Raw genomic sequence first — 26,499 nt, 5'->3', positions numbered from 1 at the left:
CTTTAAGGAGGGCTGCTGGGAAAAAAGTGAAGAATAATACGTTTACGGTGCTGTTAAGATTCAGCGCAATTCGCATCTGTCTGTGAGATCTGTTGACTGTAACAAACCCACACATCCTTCTAACTTCCTCCCATGCAGCTTGGACTCCCTGTGGGGGTCGACAGCCCAGTGCATTATGGTCTGTCACCAGGAGATAAACCAAATGCTGCGGTGATGACATCATCCGTCTGTTTGTTTACGGGGGTGATGGGGGAGACGGAGACATCGGACAAGGAGGAAGAGGGAGGGATCGGGGACATTTGAGGAAAGTGGGGTGTTGAGAAAGACGGAGAAGCAGGGATCCAGTCTGAAGCTGAATGAAACCGGATGCATTCATAAACCCTGAATAAGCAAATGTAACCCACTTTGCCTATTTAGTTGGTTTTGGCTGCAGTATGTTCACTAAATAATCAAACACTTGCAGTTTGCTATGTTTGGCTGTTTGCTTTCAGAACGCGGCTGCTTAGTCTATGGATGAGCTTTCGATTTAGTGCAGCTTCACTCAGTGTATTATTCTCTTTCTAAGTTAACAGAGATCAGAACTGCTTGGGTTAGTTTGTTTCGCAGAAAAACGTTTTTTCTTCAGGATCTACTGATGTATTCTCTTCTGGTGTCTGGTCTCATTCTTAACCTTCAATGATATAGTTTGGGGAAAAGCTCATGATATATTTATAATATATATTGGAGATATTAATAGATATAAAATATTTCAGGATCAAGTAATTTTTCAGTGTTGTGTAATTTGCTGAGAATATATTACAAGATACAACATTATACAGGTACAGTAATATAAAAAAACACATACCAACTTTGTTTCACACAATGAAATAAATAGTGAAGGACAGTGTATTTGTGTATGTTAAATATTACAGACCTATTTGTCATTTAATTTGCAGAAATGGTGATATAGACAAGATTTTTGCAAGCAATACAAGAAATTGACCAAATATCTCTTTAGGTTTAACAATACTACGAATCTTCAACATGAACATGGCAGATTTTTTGATGCAATAATTAAGATAATTATCCCATTAAACAGGGGTTTCAACAAACAATGCAGAAACTTTAGTGGGAAAAACAAAGAAATGTAAAAGAAAGCTGAGGCCAACATAGTTCTAAGGTTAATTATCACATAGACCTTTAGAAAGACAGACAGTTTTCAAAATACATAGCAACCACACAAACAGCAACTTATGTCTTTTCTTGAAGTCAGAAAGATTGTAGCTTCATGATAATATGATAAAAAATAGTAGATGCTATGTGAACCAGTCAAACTGATATTAATCCTGAAGTTCGTATGAGTTAAATCTTGTTAGCCAGCAGCTGATTAAAGCTAAGTAGCTAAATCAGATTAGCATCACACTTTTCGCAGGGTTGGAAAACAAACACAGAATCTCAATTCCCATGAAAATAACAGTGGAAGTGGTCCATGAGTTCTACATGACACACTCTGATGTTTTCCGTAATAATTCAATGGGTAGCGATCTGAATCACTCATGTTTGTGGTGTACTGTGGCTAATGGTTGTGGAGGTGGTTAGATGCCATGTTGCTCTCACGCTCCCTGGGCGCTGTTGTGATTTTTCCTGCACGTCTCCTGCTATGAGTAAGGTCAAACTGGAGATATCATAATCTCCTTGGGACAGCACTCATTAAAAAAAACTCTTTTTGACAGTTAAAGTATCAAATATTAAAGAAATCTACATCATAAATGCCGCTAACCAATTCTACACACTATGAACTTCAGTATAATAGACATATTTATAGGCAAACATCCACATGTGCATTTTATCTAAGTATATTGTAGTAATGTGTTTCCATTCAGAACAACTAGCCACTACTGAGCAATTACATTTTTAAATGTTTAAGACTGCCTCTGCTGACGTAACATCTGTGATACTGAGGGACAGATGTTGGCAGTAGCTGCTACTGAATGGATGGAGGATAACAGGACGTAAGTTTACGATGATTTATGTCACGTTTCAAACCAGGTCGTACCACTTCTAAATACCAAGAAGTTTCTGAAGATATCCAGAACTAATCCAGCTAGGAAAAGTGTGGAGTCTGAACTCCTAATCACTCCATCTTTCATCAGACTGTGACCTCATCTCCCTGGAGGAGGGGGGAGGCCGGAGAATGAGAGGATATCAGGGGGGAGGGAAACAGAAGAGATGTTGGCCAAGATTATTTGGTTCCTTTTGAATGAGACAAATTTTAATAAACACAAGAAAGAAAGTAAGAAATCATTGTGCAAGATATACAGATGGAACTCAGATCCAGATGCACAACTTTTGTGCAAGCATAAACATGAATGCATGACTAAACATACAAATTTTTTATGGACAGCTCATGTTAGCCCTCCCTCTCTTCACAAATGCTGCAGGATCCATGCCTTCTCTTTCCCCTTTTCTCCTTCCAAATGATCTACAGAGGATTAACATAGCATCATTGTGAATTCCCTCCCTTCTCGCCTGATATTTTTACTCGAGGAAAAAGTTGCCATGAACTGCGGAGAATGTTGTAAATCCTGCAGGCAAGTTCCACGATAGCACAAGTGTAAGATTGAATGTATTTTTACATCTAAACTTAGTACAAAATGTTGTATTGTTGCAGTTTTGAGGAGTTGTCCAGACTGAACCCAGCAACTATTGGATAGATAGTGTATAAAAGATATAAAAAGGTCTGATGACACTTTGACAGAGCACGGATAATTATTCCCTTTTTGGTGATCTCCACATTTGAGGCTTTGTATAAAAGATAGCCTATAAAGAAATGTTTATAGGCAACGCTATGTGACTCTACTCTTACATCATTTTCAACGCCACATTTGTTAAATTGGAAAACAAACAAGAGGAATGTCTGGACCTCATCAATTGTTTGGCATTGGTGTCCAATGAAGTTGTGCCTATAAAAAGTGGCGGGTTTGAGCAAGAAGTCTTGTGTTGCGAAAGGGACATTTCTTTCTGACCAATCATTGATCTAACATGTTTAAAATCCTTCTACAGAGAAGGAGTTACCACAAAAAAAAGCCCAAGGTACTTTTGAAAACTTTTGTTAATCAAAATAGAGTTTTGTGTAGATGTTTTGTCATACAGTGCAATGGAAATAAAGCATTAGCAATTTTTTTTAAAGCCATTGTTCAAAAAACATTATCTGGAACAATAGAGTTTTTGATAAATGTGTCCAAAGCTATAGGATTGGACACACAAGTAAAGGGTATGTTACAGAGTTCATTACACATGGAGAAACATCAGAACAACAATTATGCAGAGAGGGGGTCAGATAGAGGAATGCAAGATATTAAAATAAGTGGAACAATGTATGAAAGGAAGGCTGGAAAAGAATAGTGTAAGACGAGAAGAGCGAGCAAGGGGAGATTGCTCTGGGATGTTGCAATAATATGTGAGGAATGGCCAATTATTCAATACAAGGACGTCTTCATGATGATAAACCCCAGTGAGACCCAGGGAGAGGAGGGAAAAAATGAAGGGAAAGACCAGACTGCTCCTAAAGAGTAACATTTTGAGAAGATTTGGAGAAGAGAAGTGCTTAGAAAGTAAAATTTGGAGACATGTGCAGCAGCTGTATGGGGACTTTGCAGCTGTGACCTCTTTCCGCACCCATGTCCTGTTTCTCAGGATGATCACTCAGAGTGGGTTGTGTAATGCAATCCAAAAGTTACAGTTGCATTTCCACATATCAGCATAAAACGTGCTCTACAACAGCTTCAGCTTTACAACAAAATGTCTTTCTTTTCCTAAATTTACTTTAAAAAAGGTACCTGCTCTTTTGCCTTGTTTTCCTTTGCATTTCAAGGTATTTTTCCAAACATCGAAAAACATCTTGTGTAATCTTTTTCAGTGTCAGTGAAACATTTTGCAAGACATAGAAATTCCTAAGTTATTACATAACATCACACATTGTATATAATGCAGAACAATAAGCATTTACAATATCTACATGAAACTTTTTGCAGTGTAAGTTTCAATGAAGATCAGCTTAGTACAGTATCAAAGAAAAAAGTATTTGTCAACAATGGAACCGTTCAGTTGCATCCTGGAAATGATTGTCACAGTTTTCATCGTGACCATCCTGTGTGATTCACTTTTAACGGCACATTACCACTCGAAACCACTCTCTTTAACCATAAGAATGTTTGAATATTTATATGTGAAGCCACAGCGTGTGGTTAGCTTCACAATAATAACCAGAAAATGGCTGTAAACTGGGATTTCCGGCTTCATCAACATTCATCTGGTATAACAGTAGCAGAAGTGGTTTGGCGATAGTAACCACAGGGAAATGGTTTCACTTTGGGTTAAAAGGTACTTATCCATTTTCTTGGACAAACTTACAATGTTAAAGTATGAAATTCTCATAGTTGCAAGAATACACAAATAGCTTAAAGAAGCCACCACCCAGTGAAATATTAAATCTAGTGGTTAGTTGGTTTCAGTGCATTTGAATGTAACATAATTATCTCACTCCATAAGATTAATATAACTAGGATTAAAGTATTATTACAGCATGATGTAATGCTTTTGTTTGCCTCTCCTCTGCTCTGAGGCCCGAAATTGATTGTCCCTCGGTGGGACAATTTTGCAATTTTCGGGCACTCAAGTTCACCGCAGAAACAAAACATTATCAATGTCTCCACAGATAATGAGGAAGGCCCTGATAGCGTAAAATTGGGGTCAGCAGTATATCAGCTGACCTTTTCACCTCTTCGCCTTTAAGTGACATCCCATTCCAACAAACATGTCCTTATATAGATGATTGTTCTTAGGGCTTAGGGGGAGATGGATGGTAAGAAAGACCTCAAAATGAGGTTTACTATCAAAGGACGATTCCTTATATTTGGAGCTGTGATATGCAAACAGATAGTATTTACTCTGTAAGTCTATCACTGAAAACAGTTGTGTGTTTTTTTCCTCACTTTTGGTGCCGATCACATTGTAAAACATGTTCCCTGATGAAATGCCAAAACAGTGCTTCAGTCAGAGTGACCTGCATGAACATTCTTCTATATAAAATGACTCAGAGCTTAATTCAATAGGGATGCAGTTGCTGATTCGTTGAGTTATCAATCATCTTGTTTAAAAAGAAAAGAAAAAGGAAACACCCATACAGTCTGTGTTACAGTATGTGTACATGCCAACCAACCGATTTCCCATGCATGGGACAAAATGCAACAGATGAGTCCTATGGCGTTTCAAAACAACCCCCCCCCCCCATGACCGATCATTGTGTGGAGCAAATGCTCAATAAAAAAAGTGTTAACAACCCAGATGTCACAGTAGAGCCAAATGTTGCCAACACGAAATCACTGTAACACCTCGAAAATGTGTCTAAAATCCATAGATTTCCTGACACACATAAGATAATCCACATGGCCTCGGTTAGAGAGCCTGCACCCTCCCTTTCAACACCACTTGATAGGCTTGATTTGCCAGCTGACTGACAATTAATCTGTTTTACTGCTCAACAGTTGAACTCATGACATGGCAGAGGAAGTAATGACACCCACTGGGATTTTTTTCATTTTTTTTAAAGGAATAGATCGCTCTGAAAGCATAGAGCTCTGGAAAATGAACCGCAGATTGAGTGTCGATGAAAAATGGGGTGCCAGAGATGTTTTTCTGATTTGTTTTGACTTTATGAAAGTGTCGTTATCATCTTTAACAGACATGTATTTCAAAATCTAGCTGATGCATCCGTTAACCCCGGAAAATACAGAGACTAACCATGCATGACTGTTTTAACCTCAAAGTTATCGAGAAGGGACAGGAAGTTTGCATGGAGAGGAAAAAACAAACGAGTGATTTAGGCAAAATCAAAACCTTTCACCCACACTATTCCATCACTCTTACTCTGCCAAACACAACCAAACACAAATGTCTAACTGACTTCAAGTGGGACTTTTAAAAAAATGTGTAAGCCCTTGGATGTACCCAATGCTACAACAACTAAGAAACACAAATGAGTACTGGACAAAGCAATCACTAATAAGCAAAATCAAGATCTGATGAGGAGCCCTCCTCTTGCTTCAAGAGATAAACTGGACAAAATGTGAGCCAACAACCATAAATCACATAAAGGAGAAAATAATCAACTGATTCAAACTGATATGAAAGTACAGGGAGCCAGCCAGAGAGAGGACAGGGGCAAGAGTAAAACAGAAAGTTGATCTCATGACTTGCACATTACAGAAGTTGGCTCACATCACAGAGGAATCATTTCAACAAACCTTCTGGACCTATAAACACTTCCCAGACATTGAAACTTAAGGCTACAGGAGACTTTCCAGAGACTGACGTCATTGACACAATTTTTGCATATCACTACACAGATTGTGTAAAACCTATAGGCATACATACTTCAATACATCAACGTCCTGTAGCAAGGTTGTGCTGCTTAAATAACTTGAGCCAGTAACAAGGCCACGATCAATGACAATATTACATAGCAACGAGTGAAGTGAAGTGAAATTTGAAGTGAATATACTAGCAAGATGTGTGCTGTGCTGACTGTATATCCTCATGATTGATTGTACCTATTGTATGTTCCCTTGGTGTGACGGGACAGTGGGAAGGTGAAGTGTGTTTTCAAAGCTTAAAACTGAGAAACCTAATAATTTGCCCTGCTAAAAAGCCAAATAAACAAGTTTCCTGTAACACTTTACATGCCTAAATACATGTTTCACACTAAACAATCACACAATTAGGTTAGCTCAACTGTCAAACACACCTAGGCTGGGACTCATTATATAGACAAAATTTTGGTTATGAACCAAACAATTAAATTATAGGAGGATTGAGCAGTTGCAGGCCTGCAGCACTGTGACCACCAAGGTCCTAAACCCCAAACTTTTTATATGTACAACATGGTTCTGTTTACCGTGTGGGGTAATGAAAATCTCCTTATGGGGCATTATCTCGACCTCATGATCAAAAATACTTTACAGTGTGTTTACCTCAATGTTGCATGGAGACAAGCAAGGCGTTTTTTAAATAATCTTACCTCATAGTTCAAACATATGCTAGAAAGAGGAAGAGTTATGATCTGGAATTTGTCACCGTCTGTTTCGTAAAAAGTGTGTCTGCCTCACTCTTTCTTTCTATGTGCTGCGTGGGTAGCCGGCCTCTTTTGTTCGACCTGCCTCCTCCTCCGGCTGAAACTAAGCCATGCCCAGATAAATCACTCCCATAGGCAGACTGTTAACCTTCACACTGCGGCCGCAGACTGCAGAGGAGCGGACTGATCTGGGTAGTTTGCAGCGCGGCGGCAGAAGAAAAAAAAATTGCACTGGATCCCACTTCTCTCCCTCCCTGCTTGTAAAATAAACTTTGCACAAGGAGCACCTGTAACTTAATTCAGCAAAAGCCGAGTGGCTCGTATTAAACAGTAATGTCCGGCAGCACTATAGCCAGAGTGCTGGTTGCACTCTGCATCGGGAGCGCGGTGAACTGTATGCCCAAAGAGGCGCACAGGAGTCGGCGACAGGGGCAGCAGCATCAGGTCTCCTCAGCCTCTCAGGGTAAGTTTTTTCCCCCTAAATCACGATTACTTAAAAACAAATTTGTGTGGAAGTGAATTAACTGGGAGCCATCAGAGGTCACTTGAGGGACTTCAGAGAGTAAAAATGAAATTACAGTTAATCTGGATCATGTGTTTGACATTTTTTGTTGAGACAGAAAGCAACAGTAATATCTAGCAAGACACATAGCCTGCTGTCTCTTTTATCTTAGTATGATGTGAATCAGTTTGAATGTGTCAGCAATTACAGCTACTTGTATTGCTTGAAGTTGATTAAATCCACAAAAAAAACAAAAACAAAAAAACATATAATCTCTGATTTTGGAAGTCACTGGAAACACTTTGGCAAATTTTCTGATATCAATTTCCATCATTGTTAAATGACAAACAATCAAAGCTTTAAAAAAAACGTAATGAAATGAAAATCTTGGCTTTAATTTTAAAGTTGTAAAAAGAAATAAGGAGGGATGTTTCTTGCATGTAAAGTCATGAGATGTGAACAAAGAACATGCCCGCTGGGGGGAGAGAAAAACTAAAGGTGCATAATTCCCCACTCTGTGCAACTGATTTATTACTCAGCCCTGGGGCCCTTTGAAGTCAAATTAACACATTCAGGGTCAATTTCACAGGCATGGGTGTATCCTTCTCCAACATAAAATGTTTATTTGAATGTTGGGTTCTCTAAATGTGTTATATTTTGTCTTTTAAACGTAAAATAGCTATGTGTTTGGTAGTTTAAGGTCAGGGCTAGTCAGTTTTCCAGTGGCTTCATTTCCACTTTGAAAAATGACATGGTAAGCAGGTACAGTGTTTGTGGGTGTGTGAGGGTGGAGTGTGTTTTCTTGCTCTCTCACTTTTTCCCTACGCTGTATGTGTTTTAGTGTTAGAGCAAATGGAAGGTGGTGCATTTTATTGTTTGCTGTTTAAAACACCCATCAGCTCTATTTTTAACTCGTGTATTTCCCCTCCTGTCAGATGGTTGTCGAGAGAATGGTCAGATCTATGCTATCAATGACCAGTGGGAACGGCCATATTTGGGCAGCACTCTGATCTGTACATGCCTTGGAGTTGCTGGCATCAAGTGTAAAAGCAAACCAGAAGGTTAGTGTGTCTCATTTTGTCCAAAAACACCATCAATCCATCTTAATTTCCCACATCCAATAAGAAAAAACATATTCAACACAATTTTTGCACTTTTTTCTCCCCATAGCAGAGGAAAAGTGCTTTGATAAAATCAATCAGCTGTCCTACACTGTGGGAGAAACCTATGAAAGACCAAAGGACGGCATGATCTGGGACTGTACCTGTATCGGATCAGGGAGAGGCAAGATCAGCTGCACCATCGCCAGTAAGTGTTTTTGTGTGTGTTATGTCTGGTTTACAAGAAGCTGCCATTACCCTTTGTAACCCCTAGACCGCACATCCTAGCTAATGTGTCTGTGTATATCCTGGTCTGCCAGACTGAGGCTGGTAAACAATTTAATCTCCATATTCTCCACATCTGATTAGCAACTGGTGCTGTACAGCTGGTAGCAGTTAGCCAGGTGGTTAGATAATGGGGGAAATGTCTGTGTTTCTTTTCCTTTTGCTTGCTTTCTGTGCAAACATATCTCTAAAATCTTTTACAAAAATTCTGTACCCAGACCGCTGTCATGAGGGTGGGGCTTCCTACAAGATCGGAGACACCTGGAAGAGACCCCACGAAACAGGAGGCTACATGTTGGAGTGTGTGTGTCTGGGTAACGGGAAGGGAGAGTGGACCTGCAAACCTGTGGGTGAGTCATTCAGACAGACTCTGACTAACAGGCGGCTTCTTGAAAAACTGGCACATTGCCACAAAATTGTAGATCCTGGATTATCATTATTATGTCTTATTCATTGTCTTTTTCTTTTTACAGTTGGTTAATGAATATACTTAGTGTTTATAGTATTTTTGCATTGAGTGTTTATCAAAATATTTGATTTAAAAAGTCCTTAAATCCAGAATTAGTTGGCATTCTTCCACTTTCAATACCCTAATCAGTTTTCGTCAGATGGCAGTAATTTAAATTAAATTAAACGGGAAAACAATTGCCTTTTTGTTGTGGGAACCAGGGCCATATTAACTTCCGGGTTAGCCTACAAAAGTAATTTATCCCTGCAGCTGTCTATAGATTTAGCAGCTCATCAGTCTCTGTTTCCTGCAGCGGAGCGTTGTTATGACAACTCAGCGGGAACTTCCTATGTTGTCGGGGAGACATGGGAGAAGCCCTACCAGGGATGGATGGTAGTGGACTGCACCTGTATGGTAGAAGGAAGTGGACGCATCACATGCACCTCCAGAAGTAAGTATTAATTTCAGCCCCCTAATTTAGGGTTTTTTCTCTAATTAGCAATGTGTATGGGACAAAGCAGCATCATGTATTTAGAGAATAATGTTGAATAGCAAGCTTTGAAAAATCAATTTTTTTGTTTCTTCTCTCAATTCAAATCTAACTGTACGTATCCAAAAATAGACAGGGAAAGCCTGGGTAATTAAAAGTAACACAAGCAAGAAATTAAATGAAATGCTGCTGAAACAATGCTATTTTTGAACAATTCACGTGTCAATACACAAGTGTGCTTAATAATGAAATACACAGATACACTCTCTAGACTCACTGCAGAGCCACAAGCAAACCTTCTATCTTGTGATTTCTTGGAGAATTTACCGGTTGTGTTTCCAATTAATCCAATAATTAATTAATGTTATTCTTCATATAAGTTTGTTATTCCCTGTTGTGCATGCAAGACTAAAGGGGGGCCTTGGAAGTTTTTGTATTGGAGGTTATCAATAAATGATCATGCATATGTTCAACAAGTTATCAACACCATTTTCTAAGGCACAATCATAGAAACAGCTGGTTGCCAGGAGGAGCTACTCCCCACAGGATGGCTGCAGTCTTTTAAACATGCACTCAACACATGAAAGCTTGCCACACAAAAGGGCCACACTCTCACAGTTCCCATCTTTTTTTTTATCTATTCCTCTCATTCACACTCTCCTAGATCGCTGTAACGACCAGGAAACTCTGACATCTTACCGTATTGGAGATACCTGGACCAAGACTGATGCTCGAGGCCACTTGCTCCAGTGTCTGTGCACAGGGAACGGCCGAGGGGAGTGGAAGTGTGAGCGACATGCTTCACTTCACACCACTGGCCTGGGTGAGAAATGATAATATCCCTGTCTCTTTCTTTTTTTTGTCCTCCCTCCTCCCCTTCTCTGTGAGGAGAGAAGAATGTATACCAGAGACAGATGCTCTCAGGAGGGAGAGATAAGAAGTGCCAAGTGTCCAAGTGTTGAAGTGAGAAAGACGTGTGTTGAAAGTCATGACCATGACCTCATGAGAAAGAGAGAAGGGAAATAAAGATGAATAAATTAAACAGGGGAATATTAGTGCTTGAAGTGGTTTGAAGTGAGTATTGGGTGTGAGATGGAAACATATGCTCCTTCTGACTCATGGACAGTAAAAACCTCAAGCTTTATTGTAGTTTTTTTGGAAATGGCACATAATCATTGATAACGTGGTGCAGTCCTCTTCCAGTCAGAATGAAAGCCACGGGTTTATTTAATTGTAGGAAGCTATGCAGTACAACACACATTGTTTCAGATGAACTCATCTGAACTCCAGTGACTGTTGCATGTTCAAAGATGTGTATACGTATGGTATCATTTTAACTTTTAGCTACATCATCACTTAGACAATATAGGCGGAAACATCCCTTTGTCATGCATTTGGACTTTGGGTCTTTTTTTTATACTAAGATTACAAATTCAAATACAGTTGTTTATTTCATTAAATCTTTTTGATTCTATATATTGTCCTTAATACACCATAGCATTAGCATTAGAAAACAATTCCAGAAAAACTTTTGATACAAAAAACTGTCTTCATGCAAGCAATCCACTAGGGGAGTTTCCTTGAGATTAATATGTGTACCCTATTCACCTTTACTGTCATCCCTTAATTGGTAACTTTTTATTTAGGAAGTTTTCTTATGTGATATTATTGCTTTACCCTAAGCTGGATAAATGTGACTTTTCAGGCACTGGCTCTCGTGTGATCACCAACATCCAGCCTGTGGTTTACCAGCCTGCCACTGTGTCTGAGCTTCCCCAGGAAGGACCCTGTCGAACAGATGCAGGACTGTCTTACTTCAATGGCCAGCGCTGGATGAAGAACCAGGGGTCAAAGCAATTGATCTGTAACTGTCTTAGCAATGGAATCAGCTGTGCACAGTGGGGTAAGAGATGTCTCCTTTACAAATACACAGCATTAACCAAATTCTGCCATAATTTGCTATCATTTGAAACAAATACATTTGTTAAGTTGTTTTATTAAGGACCCAACCCAGCATTAATGAAGCTGAGGTAAAAAGCTCAAATGTTTTCATATGTTCAGTCATATTTACTGTCTTTGTGTGGTTTCATGTCTTGATTTAAGATGGACCTGCTCCAGTCTATGGTGGCAACTCCGGAGGTCAGCCCTGCGTGTTTCCCTTTGTCTACAAGGGCAAGACCTACCACTCCTGTATCTCTGATGGACACAGTGATGGACAGCTCTGGTGCTCCACCTCCTCCGACTATGAGACAGACCAGAAGTATTCTTTCTGTACAGAGAAAAATGGTGGGTTTACCTTATTAGGTGTGAATTGTGCGCATTTGGGGAGCAATGAGTCCATTAAACCTTCTAATTGCTAATTTTCTACTGTTGTTGAAAGACCAACAGTAGTGATTTATTTTTTGTCTAGAAAAAGTATTCAGCAAACTAGCATGGAGGAATTGAGCTAGCCTATCTTGATGAAGTGAGCTGATTAGGGTATCGAAAGTGGAATAATGCCAACAAATTCTGGGTTTCAAGACTTTTTTCTTATGTGAGAAGGGACCTTTACCTACTGTGGTCTAGCTGTTTTAAATTTAGATATTTTCAGGGCTGTGAACTAGTTTGTACTCATTTATGCCAACATTACCTCAAACAGCTAAAATGCAGTGTTTTCAACAAAAATGTATCAAGGGTTCCCCCTTATCATTTGCCAACAAAGTAAATGACACATTTTATATAAGTTCTAAAAAATGTAGCTAAGTTTATTGACTACACTGGCTGATAGGTCTAAAACCTAAAACCCTGGAAATGCCTCAAAAGTATCTGCATCATAACTACATTTTGTGAATATGTTTGGTATAAACTATGTATACCATAAAAACAATACTTTAATCTATGCTTGTGTTTTTTCCTTTAAACAGTAATGGTGGTGACACGAGGCGGTAATTCAAACGGTGCTCTGTGCCAGTTCCCCTACCTCTATAATGGAAGAAATTACACTGACTGTACTGCCGATGGACGTAGGGATGGCATGAAGTGGTGTGGCACAACGACAGACTATGATGCAGAACATCGCTTTGGCTTCTGTCCTATGGCTGGTATGTCGTTATGTCTTTGTGTCTGTGTGATGGAGAGATATAGGGAAGGACGGGAACCGAGAGACCCTAAATGTTGGGGCTGGAGGGGTCGGTGTTGTTTGGAATCTATAGATTAAGCTCACACTGTAATCAGTTTCAAGCACTGAGTTGTAGTCACTGAAATATGATAGCTATGGGGGCCACTAACGTGATTATCCCGGCTAATTGTAAGGTCCCTCCCAGTCTTGTCAAATATTCCTCCACCCAGTCTGAATCAACAAGTTAACATGGCCTTTGTATTAAGACCTCGCTGTTGACGATGAATAGATTTAATGGGTATTCATTTGCATAAAAGCTTTTATCAGAGGGATGTTAGGAAGGAGTCAGGACTCATGGCGCAGACACAATCTAATTTACAGTTCTTACACCCTTTTATTTGTAAGAAATGTGTTGTTGTGATGTTTAGGTGCCAATTAGGTCTTCGTGGGTAACAAAAGAGGAAGAAGCCAGTGAAACACTAGGGGGTCGATGACATGGCACTGATGTCTGTGAAGGAATAATGAATGATGATAATGATGATGCCAACATGTAAACATAGGACATTTTTTAGACTGCAAGTGGGTCTCTAAATAATATACCTATTATTTTTAACCACAAAGGTTTTACGACTATTGCCAAAGATAGTTTAGGAAAAAGAGCTGGAAGTATTAAGTATGACTTTTTTATTGTATTTAAACATAGTTGTATGGAAACACTGAGATTTATCTTAGCCATTGCTCAGGTTAAGTGTCTACTCAGCTTTAGTGTTGCTGTTAAAACATCAACAAATTCTAAGAACAGGTTTTATTTTATCTCAGAGGAACTTTTTTTCAGTGTGGCAAGAGAGAGATAAGCACTTTTTTTAACTTATTCAACCCTTCTCTGAAGTGAAAGGATTCTGCTGTGTGCAGACGTTTAGAGAAGAAACGCAGCTTATTGAATAGTTAGCTTGTGGTTTTTATAATAAGCTCAACTAAACAAAGCATGTGATTAGATAATGTATTGTATCATTTTTGAGAGATTCTTTTAAGCTATAATTTTTTTGAGAAATTCCTGGGACCCACCTTTGGGCCGACACCCTGTCTTTAACAACACCCTGTCAAGATTTAAAGAGGAGAAAAACTGCGTTCATGCCCTTTAGCTAGTGTCAGAGCAGGTTGTCTGTGTTAACCTCAGACCAGCAATCAGAGCAGCAGGGGGTCTTTGATATTGACATTAATGACTTCACAGGGATTGTCAAAACAAACACGGTACTTGAGATGTTAATGGCGGTAGTTAAAGAAAAGTAATAGCCCCCTCTGCTCCACCTGTGGCAGTCCTACGGGAAGTTGCTGGATAGGCTAATGTGGTCTCCTCCTCATGCTCCATTTACACTGTTAGATCCACTACCTCTGCAACAATAGAACATAATTACTTGTATAACAGTTTCGCATCAAAATCATTCTTTTCGAAAAGCAGGAGAAAACCGTTTTTTCCCCACAGCATCTCAGTTTGAGTCTCATAACATACTCTGTTATTTCTGAATAAATTTTTCCTGGAAGAAAGGGGTTGCAGCTCCCAGGGCTGTTGGCTGCAACATCCAAACAGCCATTTAAGTTTAAAATGGTGTCTTTCATAAAACCTGTGGTGTATTTCCTACAAAAGTATTGACTGGTTCTAAAGACATAAATGTAGATGAACTGTATAGTGTTAAAACAAGATAAAGTGATTGGAGATAAAAAAAGGAAAATAATTCCCAGTTTGGGATAAATAAAGTATTTCTGATTCTGAGTTTATGCTTGGTAAGTGGAACAGTTTTAAAGCAGGTCAAAACACTTTCTATGTGCCATATGGACTGATTTTAAAATATATAAACCACTGTATCATCAACCACCTCAGTTTTGGCTGCCCTCCAGGACAGCATATCCGCTCTTTATCTCCACTGCTGCTTCCCTTCCCTATATGGAAATAAACAGATATGTATGCATCCATATCAGCTTAGTCAGCTCCTCTGGCTGTACAACATTAATGACATTTAGTCTGGAACTGACTTATGTTTCAAACATATATGCTAGTTTTTTGTCAACAATACAAGCTCTGCTGCTGTATTACAACAGGGCTGCTTTGAGGGTACACAGACCCATGTAAGTAGAATCACTTTTCCCCCCCTTTTGCACATGCATGGATGCAGGTCTCTGCCTGTCCCACCCATCTTCACAACATCCCTATCATACCTGATTAAAAATGACTCACTCTTTTTAATTACCGGGCAACATATGGGGAACACACACAGCCATTCATACGCATGAGGACACGAGACAGCTGTTGCTGACTTTCCATACTGGAAAATCTTTTCTATGGGCACAGGTGTTCTGTAATGGCTGTATGCTCTACGGCCTTGTGTTGTAGTAATTGTAGGTTAGATTCGGTGATCTCCAAGTGGGATCACTCATCATAAAGGGTGTTTGTTTTTATCTCAATGTAGGAATGCACCACGTTTATTTACTAATGTGTTTTACTGGGAAACTTTGTGTCGTGTATTTTTTTTTTCTTCCATAGTTGTGAATGACTTTGTCCCAGATTTTGTTCTTCATTTCCAAACTTTAGTTTGATCACAACTTATTAGTATGCACTTTTGTAACTGGTTTTATCTTGTGTGTTGTAGCCCATGAAGAAGTGTGTACGACCAATGAAGGTGTGATGTACCACATTGGAGACCAGTGGGACAAACGGCACGAAGTTCTGAGTCACATGATGCGTTGTACCTGCGTCGGCAATGGCAGAGGAGAATGGAGTTGTGTTGCTTACTCCCAGCTTAAAGGTGAGTGTGTGTCAGTGTGTGTTACAGCGAGAGACAGACCTACACTGAGGAAGAAATGGTGATTGAGTTGCTGCTGTGGCAGGGTTTTTATGTGCTCATGATTAGAGGGTAATATTAGAATACTCAGAGTGAAGAGGTGAAAGGTCACAGGTGATATAATCACTCATTTAGCAAAAGGTTAAAAGTCAGGCTGCACACGTGCACTTTACAAGGCTTCATTTACACCTGCATCACACAGCCCATTGCACAAAAGCAGATGTGTGAAAGCAGTGGAGTTCCTAAAAAAGGATCCTAATTTTGCTTTTGCTCCTCTGTCATAGCTTGCTTTTACAAATCTGTTTTTGTTTGCCTATTGCAGACCAGTGTATTGTTGATGGTCTGACCTTTGAGGTGAACCAAACCTTCACCAAACAACACGAGGAGGGCTACACCATGAACTGCACCTGCTTTGGACAGGGACGTGGGCGCTGGAAGTGTGATGCCATCGGTGAGCTTATCATGTTACAGGTTCTCGCCTTATAGGAGGCACCACATTGACAATATTAAGATCAGTTTGCAATTGCTCATTTGTTTGATGATTCTGTAGATACATGTGTTTTGCTTCACTTTATACCAGTATATACCATTTGCAGCGCTTGTTTTAAAATGTTATTATTTCGAGACAGCTGCATTTCCTGATGTGAAGCAGCTGAACTTTAGTCTGTGGTCACTGTTGCATTAACTGTTCATATGTAACTCTGCCCTCAGATCAGTGCCAGGAGCCAGAGACGAAAGCTTTCTATAAGATCGGAGATTCTTGGGATAAAGTCATCCAAGGAATCCTGTACAAGTGCTTCTGCTATGGCAATGGCATCGGAGAGCTCAGCTGCGAACCCCAGCAGTCCTTCCCCAGTAAGTTGTTTGATTTACATTAGAGTCCTGCAATGTAGTGATACTGTCTCACATCTGACAATATACAACTGTCAACAGATACAGTATGTTCTGTGGAAGCTTTGACAAGTGGTTGTAAAAGGCTCTGCTGGGCAGTGTAGCAAATCATTTTATCTAGTTTTAACCCTGCTCGGAAAATGTTTATATTATATCATTATATATACACATTGACTAATGGTTTAAGAGAGCAGTTGCTTATAATGACTGCTCTCTGGCACGAATGGTATAAACTATTTAAATCAATGCAATGAATTGGCCTGATTGACTTTTTCATAGTAAAACCTGTTATTCCTCACTGATTATCTTATCCGTTATGATTCTTAAATAATACAAAATAATGTATGATTATTTATATTTATATTTTAACGTTAAAGTACATATGCTGCAACACAGTATTTTAAGAAAACATGCAAACTGAATAACATTTGCAGAAAATAAGTCCCATCTTGTTTCAGTGTCTGGTACCATTTCAGTTTATGATGTTGCCTGTGGATTTAGAGTTCATCACATGTTTGTGTGAGTGTAGTTAAAGCTCTGAGTTTTAATTAATGAAAGCCAGCTGCCTTTTTATTGGAATCCTGGTGTTGTGCAAAATACCGAATGGTCAATATGTTCACAGTAGGTGTAAAACAGACATTTCATTCTCACTTTGTTTTGTAATACCGACGGTAAAATGTGCTGACTTTCCAAATTGCAATCCAACTCCTGCAGTTAAAAAATATTTGTTTATGCCACCTCTAAAATTAGGCCCTTGACTTTGATGTGAAACAGCCAGAGATGGGAGGGGGTGTGATATCCTCTTTTTACAGATACACCCCCCACTCTGAGCCTTTGTTCTTGCTAGCATGTGGTACATCCCATGTGCTGTTGCCACAGCTGTACAAAGCAGCAGAGTGCATGTGTGTGTATACAAAACCCCCCTTTACACAAACACCTACCCCGTGCCACCTATTAAGGCCTGTGTAAAAACAGTTGTGAATTTTGTAGATTTTAGCAATTACTTAAAATTGGACCTAATGTCTTAGAGGTTAAGGTAGTGCCATTTAGAATACAGCCATGCCTCATTACACAACATTATGCACAGATTGCAAGGTTTTATTGATATAGGCACAACAGCTACAGGTATTTGTTGGCTTTGAGATTCTAAAGTCCCAGGCTCTCCCAACGGTGCAATAAACAATAAACTCAAGACATTTTGAAGAAAAAAAGACAGAAAATAGTGCAAGTGACCTTATTTCTGCTTGGCTAGACAGTCTCACTGCAAAACAACTTTAAAGAAACCAATCTTATTTAAAGTTTTGTCTTTAATTTAAGTTCCCTTCTGCGTAGGTCTGGATCTTGCTTGTTAGTATTCAGCCCCCTTTGTCATTACGACTGACCACGTTCTTCACATTCTTGTGTGGCATAAACCAATAAAACCCACATGTAAAGTCTTCCAACTTCTTTTGCATTTCCCTAATTCTGCCTAAAACTGATGTACATGCATAGTATGATATATTTTCTATTTCTGCTTGTGGAAACAGAACTTTGAAACACCTTCTTTAAAGAATATTTGAACTTGTTCGCTCTGTGTGTAGAGCAGGTTGACGGGAGTTACAAAATGTAGGGCATTATTGCTCCGTAAGAGGTTGTAATGGCAACCAGCTGTGAACTTGGTGTGTGTGTGTGTGTGTGTGTGTGTGTGTGTGTGTGTGTGTGTGTGTGTGTGTGTGTGTGTGTGTGTGTGTGTGTGTGTGTGTGTGTGTGTGTGTGTGTGTGTGTGTGTGCGTGTGTGTGTGTGTGTGTGTGTGTGTGTGTGTATAAACGAAATACAGCATGCTAAGATTTAAGGGCAGCAAGAGGCAAATCCAGACTCCGAGGCACATACTTGGTAAAACACCATAAAAGGTAAAAATGGAAAACCCCAGTGAGGGATATTTAAAAAGGGGTTTCACAAGTCTCTCCGATATAGCACTACACTGATAAGAGAAGAGAAAAGGTTGTTTTTTTTTCCACTGTCTGCTTTTATCTCTTTATGTCTGGGGTAAATCTTTAATCTTGTCTTTTTGTTAAGATAACTCTCAGTATTACTTCCCTTTACTGTGGTGCAGTAAAACCCTCCATATCAAGAAACAATGTTATGTCTGTTTGCAAGGCTAGGATGGTTGTATGCAGGAAGGTTTCGGCGCTACCCAGATGTAGGCATGTTATGCTGGGACATTATTTGTGTGTACATGCATGCAATAGATCCACTGCAAGTGTGCATCCGTTTTCATTTGCGTCCCACATCTGATTCTATGTAACCCTTACCCTCTCCAGTGGCCTGTGGCTCTGTGGGTCTGTAATAGGCAGTAATTGGTCCCAGATTGTTTTTTAGGTCTGTATATCTGCCTCCAACTTCTGGTTAACCGAGCCACTTGCTCACAAACTTTGATTACAGGTCTGCTATTTGGAAAAGTGGTTAGAAAACCCCAGTTCTTTATAGGAGCTACCATTTTCTATCAGCACAGCTCATGTCGGGAGTCTGCTCGCCACATGACTTGTGTTTACATTAAAGATGACTTGATGCCCTTTGTTCATTGCCAAATAAGATAATTCAGTTTTGCGCCTCTGCTTTTGTCATTCGCATCCTCAGCCTAGCAGCCTTTGACTCAACTTGTGTGTTCTACGCTTATGTTTAATTGAAACTTAAAAGGGGCCCCATTATGCTTTTTGGGGTTTTCCCTTTCCTGTAGTGTTTTATTGGTTTTTGTTCATGGTCTGCAAAGGCTAAAATTCCAAAGCTCCCTGTAGAGAGAGTTTCTCAACCCCCCCTTGTTTTTTACTTCAGTTACATAATGACATCACTATGTAACCAACGCGCTTCTGTTGTCCAAAAGTTCGTCAAATATAATTATGAGGGAATTCAGAACATTAATAGAATCAGTTTTTGGTGTAAAATAATCTAATATCTTTCCATATTTGTCAAGTTTATTTGCTGCTTTTTTTGTTTTGTCTGTCAGAGAAAATTGAAGGTATGAAAATGTGATGTAATAGAGGACGTTAAAGAGGGAAGAAAGTAGAGTAAAGGTCTTCTCCTCTCTAGCTGTTGAAATCTGGGCTGGAATCTCACAGGAACATGCTAGTTTTCCCTAGCTATTTCTGTTTTCTGTGCAGGAAAATACTGCAGCATACTCAGTAATACTCACTATCAGGTCGAATCATGTAAAACTGCAGGTTTTTGAATTTATTCAGATTGTGGAACAGCCAGTATCTCCCCAAATAAGATTGTGTCTCTGCTTATCAAGTTAATATTCAACCAAGATATCTGTTTAATCCATGCACAATATCCTAGTGTGATATATGTTCTCTAAAATGGAATTCTGTTCTGTGTTCGTGCTAATCCCTCTGTTTTTGTCTCTTATAGGTGGTACTCGTCCTGTCCAGGTGATCATTACTGAGTCTGGCAACCAACCCAACTCCCACCCTATTCAATGGAACGCCCCACAGTCTGCTCACATCACCCAGTACATCCTCAAGTGGAAAGTGGTTAGTTTTCTGATTGAGCTTAACATTTAACAATATTGCCTTTTCTTGCTCATCTGTACACTCATTCTGCAAGCTTAGCTATTAAATACTGTCACATCGCTTTGTCTTCTAACATTCTTTTTGGTATTTCGCAGAAAAGCACTCATAACCCATGGAGGGAGGTGCTGATCCCTGGCCACCTGAACTCCTACACCATCTCCGGGCTGAAGCCGGGCATCACCTACGAGGGTCAGCTGATCAGTGTGCTGCGGTTTGGACACCGAGAAATCACCCGCTTTGACTTCACCACCAATTACGGATCATGTGAGTTGAAAGAGACAACAGATCTCCGACAGTGCAGAAGAATTAAGAAATAGCAGTCTTTTGTGCTCTTTTTTAAAATTCAGTTTTGCCCCCCTAAACTTTTATTTAAAATCTTTTTCTGATCAGTGTTGCCAGTTCTGATCTCAGTGGCAGCGAGTAGCCAACTCTCTGATTTTCCACCCTTTTCTCTATTCTTCTGCAGTGGCGACATCAGAAGGCGAGACCACCTCGCATCCGGCTGAGGTTGACACCTCAGAGTCGGTGACTGAAATTACCTCCAACAGCTTTGTTGTCTCCTGGGTTTCCGCCTCGGACACGGTGTCTGGTTTTAGAGTGGAGTATGAGCTCAGTGAGGAGGGACAGGCGACTGGGGAACCCCTGGTGCTAGGTAAGGCCAGATGTACCCTTATGCATACATGAATACATGTACTCTTATTTTGTGCATAATCAAATGTCTTTATTTATAAATATTTGAATGTATGTTTTTCTTCCAGACCTGCCCCACACAGCTACCTCAGTGAACATTAATGAGCTTCTGCCTGGGAGGAAGTACACTGTTAACGTCTATGAGGTTACGGGAACCGGAGAGGACAACCTCATTCTCACTACTACACAAACCACAGGTTAGTACACACACACACACACACACACACACACACACACACACACACACACACACACACACACACACACACACACACACACACACACGCACACACACACACACACACACACACACACACACACACACACACTTTCTTGCTTTTTTATTTTCCAATTCTCACCAAAAAATACTGTTGCTAAACTTTTATTGTGTTGTTTCCAATACCAAACCCGAAAGCAGCCTAATGAACATGTGGCAAGGATTGTAAATCAAGTGATCCTGCCAAAAATAAATAAAAGATGTGGTTGTAATTTTCCTTCTCGCATTTAAATTGTTCCACAGCACCTGATGCTCCTGTGGATCATGAAGTGGATGAGGTGGGAGAGACTTCAATCGTGATCAGCTGGGAAAAACCAGTGGCTCCCATCACTGGTATGCTAGGACACAGCCGTAACAGCCAAAATGTTTCCCCATTTGTTGGTAGTTCATCTGTGACAGTCCTGTACAGACAATGACACGTATTTTCTCTCTCTCCATGCAGGCTATCGTGTGGTCTACACACCTTCACTAGAAGGTGAAAGCACGGAGCTGACTCTTCCTGACACGGCAACATCTGTGACGCTGAGTGACCTCCGACCTGGGAAGCTGTACAACATCAGTATCTACTCTGTGGAGGACAGCCTGGAGAGCGAGCCTATCTTTGTACAGGTCAACACCGCTGGAGATCCACTGCCTGGTAAGAGACTGTTGTTAGGAAAAGTCGAACGTGTATGGGTTTTATTCTTCTTCAAAGGTCATGCCATATGTATGATTCAGCCTCCATCATGCCCCTCCAAGTGTAGCAATGCCCACATGTGCAAGTCTTGAAGTCTCCTAGTAAGGAAATATTGAGTCCCATCTAGGACTCTTTTCCCAGGGTCTCTGAACTGATGTTTGGTGAATTGGCACAAACGCAAGTCAGAGTTTACGCCCCATAATCGGCAGGCGTATAGAGCACACCGACCCCATCGGTCTCTCGAGAAGTGGAGGTGTCCAAGAAGCTTTTTTTAACGGGACCGAAAGGCTGAAAATACAGCCCCCAGGTTCATAGGGGCACAAAAACCTCTCCACCATGAAAAGGTGATGGTCCAGGAGAGGTTGGATTAATATGCTATGGGGCATTCTGAAAGTAGTGTCTCTTGTTGAAAGTAGCACAGTAGTTGGTGTACAATGACCAAAACCTGATTATTCTGATCTTTGAATATCATCCTTTGATCCTGTGTGCCCCCCTGCTCTGGCATATCTGTATGTTTGACTAACTACTAACCATTACTCTTGTCCGAAGAGTGCTCTGCATAATCACCCTGAAATTCATCCTGTGGCCTTGTCACTGATCTATGTCAAAGTTTCCAATTCTTGAAACTGGAACATAGCGATGGAAAGTGATGTCATGAAATTCACAGCTGTTGGGCTCTTATTCTGAGTTATGTGAATAGTTTTAGTTTGCCAGGTCCAAATATGCTGTTGAGCCAGTTGAGGTAATGCGGAAGAAAAGTGCTTGTTTGTACAGTTTGGATAGAATTTAAAATTTGAATGGAGAATTTCTGCTGCCATCTTTGGACAATTAAGGAAATCCCCCTCTTTAAGGCTTCAAAACAGCTGCATCCTGTTAGATTTGCTTTTTGAATTGTGTTTTCTAAAGATAAAAACCATAGGGTCATGGAATTAATTGAAACCTTGTTTAGCAGATAGTATTTCGAAGGATTACCCATGATTCTCAATTTTATTGTCTATTTTAAGGTGGTAAAGAGGTATCCACTTCTCTTTTGCATATTAAGGCAACCAAGCAACGTGAGGAGTTATCTCATCTAAATAGATATTTAATTCTAAGTTTTTTATCTTGTCCACAGAGGTTCCTTCTCCAACAGACCTGCAGTTCTTTGAGGTGGCGGACAACAAAATAGTTCTGACCTGGACTGGCCCAGCCAGCGCCATCTCTGGTTACCGGGTTACTGCTTTACCTGTGGAGGAGGGGCATGATTCGATTTCGATGCTGATATCTCTTCCTGTCACACAAAACACCTACATGGAAGTTACTAACCTAGTTCCAGGAACACTGCACCGCTTCAGTGTCTACACCATTCACGACGGACAGGAGAGTCTACCACTTATTGGGGAGCAAACCACTAGTGAGTATGAAAAATGCCCTCAGGTCTTCAAGGAAATTACTTGCACTCAAACATCCTTCCATGCTAGTTGATTTTCCTTCTAATGAGAAATTAATTAAAATAGTGGCTCAGCGAAACGTTTCAAAGCAAAATACAAATGTATGGCGTGCTCTCGAAAATGTTCCGCAATGTTATATATAGCCTACTGTGTGTTCAGAAGCCCTGAAGCACAAGACAAAAAATGTGGTGATGAAGTCTGATTTTCATAGTTTTCTGTCTTGTTTTTATGACATGTGGTGAACTTAATGACAAAAAAAAAATACTCAAGGTACATTTTTGGCTACATTTCTTTCATCTATAAAAATAGTTGGACAATAATCTTATTTTAGGATAATGAAGTTTGTTATTGTAATACTCAATTTTGCTGGTGAACTATGTCTTTTTTTTCACTGTGCCTGTATAAAAATCATCGCGGCAAAACCTTTTTTTTCCATTGAATGATATTGGCCTCTGAGGGCTTCCGCATTTTGTGATTTTTCTTTCTCCCTTTTTTTCTTTCTTTCAATGAGCTAATCCTGTGAAACCTCTTGTAAAGTCCTTCCTTCTTAACATAAAATTAAACTGTCCACATCTAACAGTGTTTATTGATGTTGCTTTTTAGAGCCTGACGCTCCGAACGGTATCCGTTTCATTAACGTGACTGAGGAAAGTGCTGTGATGATGTGGTCTGTCCCTGGAGCCAGAATCACTGGCTACCGTCTCTTCCTCACTGTCGAGGGGTCCAACCCCAAGCAGCTGCGCTTGCCCGCCCGCCTCTCTCAGTACACTCTCCTGAACCTGAAGCCTGATACCCAGTACACTGCTACACTACATTCAGAGCAGGAGAACACACTGAGTAAAGGAGAGAGCGCTGTGTTTACCACAAGTGAGTGTCTGATGGCTATAAATACAAGTATAAAGCACTGTTTTCTAGGGCTGCACAACAAATGATTTATTTTCAATATCCATTGTCGCACTGCCTAAAAGTCCTGGCCTACAGTTGTCTATAGACTTAATAAAAAAACTGTTGTTTGGTACAGATCCTGAATTTACCAGATTCTTCAATGAATATGTGAATTACTTATAGAAAATGCAATCTTCTAAATATGCATATGTTAATCTTTATCTTATCCATGTGAAAAACTGATCAGAAAAAAACTTTTATTTTCCTGTGTTTGTAGATTCTGCAATGGACAACGCTCCTGATTTCAGCACTGATGTTACTGACACCTCCATTGTAATCTCCTGGACTCCAGTTCCCCGCATTGAATACAAGGTACATTTACTGTTAATGAATTTCCCACCACCCACATATTCAGAAATTCCCATGCTGTCCCTTTTAAGAATGAAGTGGTTTGTGATTGCATTCAGTCAGACCAGTTTTCCTTCTGTTTGTACGGCCCAAAACACTTACGTAAAGACGTACGCGCTGCACTTCAAAAAACAAGTTATAGCGTGTTTGCACCTGTCGGCCACCATACGTTTGCCCTTGAAATCAGATTCTTCTTAGTTAAGTGTAGGCCTCATTTAGTTTACATAACATGGAAACTACAGACATCACGGCTCAAATCTGATTGGTCAGAGTATGTCACACCAAAGAGGAGAATGTTATCCCGGCTCTATGTTCTTGGAAAAACATTGACCTATGACCTTTAACTCCTGTACCCCTGATTCATGTCTCGCTTTCCGCTGAGTCTCTGACACTGTGTACATTTATCTTTCAGCTGACAGTACGTCCCAGTCAGGGTGGAGAAGCCCCCAGAGATGTGACCTCTGACTCTGGAAGTATTTATGTTTCGGGTCTGACTCCAGGGGTGGAGTACACCTACAGCGTCCAGCCAGTTATTAACGGTCATGAGCAGGGAACCCCGATCACCCGCCGCGTTGTAACGCGTAAGAATACAATGATTTTGTCTTCTTTTTTTCCTGTATTTTCCTTGCCAAGTTGTATGCTCTGTCCCCCCAGTGTCTCTTAATTTATCTCTCCTTGGTCTCCAGCTCTGTCTCCTCCTACTGACCTGAACCTGGAGTCTAACCCAGGCACCGGAGAGCTCACAGTCCAATGGAACGGGGCCAGTACCCCAGGTACACATACCCCTACATACCAAGGTTGTTGGCTTTTTATGATTTATTAAGTGGTGGTGGTGGTGCCAGTCAGATTTCTCTCCTGACATTATAGATGGGTCAGTCACAACTGCACAAAGGAGTACACAATTCAACATATAAAATCAACACATTGAATGACTGAGAAATTAAAGAAAAACAAAATCACAAAAACCTTGTACAAACAGAAAAACATAATACATTAAAATCTTTCCCTACAATCAAAAGATGATTTAAGAGGAAGTTCTCTGCTCTAAAAGCAAAAAAATCAAACAAGAAAAACACAACTACAAGTAATAAATAATAGTTATGAGTTATTTTCTTTTAAGTGTTTTTGATAAAACTGCTCTGAGATTGATTGACTGTTTTCTATTAAATCATCGCTAACAACTCTTACCCGTTACATTTACAAAACTGAATCGAAACTCCAGATAAAGATTTGTTTTATTAGTTTTTTATTATTCATCCTTGATGCATTATCTCCTGTATTTTGTCATAATTCTAACCCTATGTTTAAAAGTTCTTTTTCCTTTTTTCTATCCAAGACATCACCGGCTACAGAGTGATGTGCACTCCCACCAATGGGCAGCAGGGAAACAGCTTGGAGGAGTTTGTGGAGGCAGGTCAGAACTCCTGCACCCTGGAGAATCTCAGTCCAGGTGTGGAATACAACATCAGTGTGGTCACTGTTAAGGACGATATGGAGAGTGTTCCAATTTCCACTACCATTACACCAGGTGAGTGCGAGGTTAACCCAGGATCTTGAGTTTTCAATAGGTTTTTCGAGGTCATGAGGTAAGGATATTGATCATGAGAATCGTGCTAAATCTGGACTGATTCTAATTATCATCATGTTTGGGGAAATGTTTGTACAAACTGTCAACATTTGTGTAGAGTTGAAAGCATTTAACACATTCTAGCTCTGCCCAAACTTAACACCTGAAAAAGCAAAACTGTACCAGGACTGTTTTGAAACACTAATGCTATAGTTCCTGTGTGTATATTAGGATTTCTCAATGGAAACGCTTCATT

At 40.0% G+C, this 26,499-nt stretch overlaps 1 protein-coding gene across 2 annotated transcripts in view; it reads left to right on the top strand.

Annotated features, from left to right (window-relative positions):
• Positions 1–7,265: 7,265 nt before the first annotated feature.
• The window catches only part of fn1a (fibronectin 1a), a 30,965-nt gene continuing 11,731 nt past the window's right edge, over positions 7,266–26,499 (top strand). The window contains exons 1-24 of one of the 2 annotated variants that reach the window (XM_063887732.1): positions 7,266–7,574; positions 8,549–8,674; positions 8,784–8,921; positions 9,217–9,348; positions 9,760–9,897; positions 10,601–10,759; positions 11,642–11,839; positions 12,040–12,222; positions 12,840–13,016; positions 15,679–15,834; positions 16,193–16,321; positions 16,582–16,725; positions 20,150–20,271; positions 20,406–20,574; positions 20,777–20,962; positions 21,069–21,197; positions 21,521–21,610; positions 21,720–21,914; positions 23,068–23,346; positions 23,987–24,250; positions 24,546–24,640; positions 25,089–25,257; positions 25,363–25,449; positions 26,013–26,204. In XM_063887732.1, the coding sequence (XP_063743802.1) occupies positions 7,445–7,574; positions 8,549–8,674; positions 8,784–8,921; positions 9,217–9,348; positions 9,760–9,897; positions 10,601–10,759; positions 11,642–11,839; positions 12,040–12,222; positions 12,840–13,016; positions 15,679–15,834; positions 16,193–16,321; positions 16,582–16,725; positions 20,150–20,271; positions 20,406–20,574; positions 20,777–20,962; positions 21,069–21,197; positions 21,521–21,610; positions 21,720–21,914; positions 23,068–23,346; positions 23,987–24,250; positions 24,546–24,640; positions 25,089–25,257; positions 25,363–25,449; positions 26,013–26,204 (3,787 nt within the window). In that variant the 5' untranslated portion in view covers positions 7,266–7,444. Of the gene's footprint in view, positions 7,575–8,548; positions 8,675–8,783; positions 8,922–9,216; positions 9,349–9,759; positions 9,898–10,600; positions 10,760–11,641; positions 11,840–12,039; positions 12,223–12,839; positions 13,017–15,678; positions 15,835–16,192; positions 16,322–16,581; positions 16,726–20,149; positions 20,272–20,405; positions 20,575–20,776; positions 20,963–21,068; positions 21,198–21,520; positions 21,611–21,719; positions 21,915–23,067; positions 23,347–23,986; positions 24,251–24,545; positions 24,641–25,088; positions 25,258–25,362; positions 25,474–26,012; positions 26,205–26,499 lie in introns of both variants that reach the window. The other variant, XM_063887731.1, reaches the window with a different exon arrangement.

This window comes from Eleginops maclovinus, chromosome 7 (assembly GCF_036324505.1).
Source record: "Eleginops maclovinus isolate JMC-PN-2008 ecotype Puerto Natales chromosome 7, JC_Emac_rtc_rv5, whole genome shotgun sequence".
Taxonomy (NCBI): domain Eukaryota; kingdom Metazoa; phylum Chordata; class Actinopteri; order Perciformes; family Eleginopidae; genus Eleginops; species Eleginops maclovinus.
Note: the sequence above shows the minus strand (reverse complement) of the source record. Positions and strands in the feature narration are given on the sequence as shown.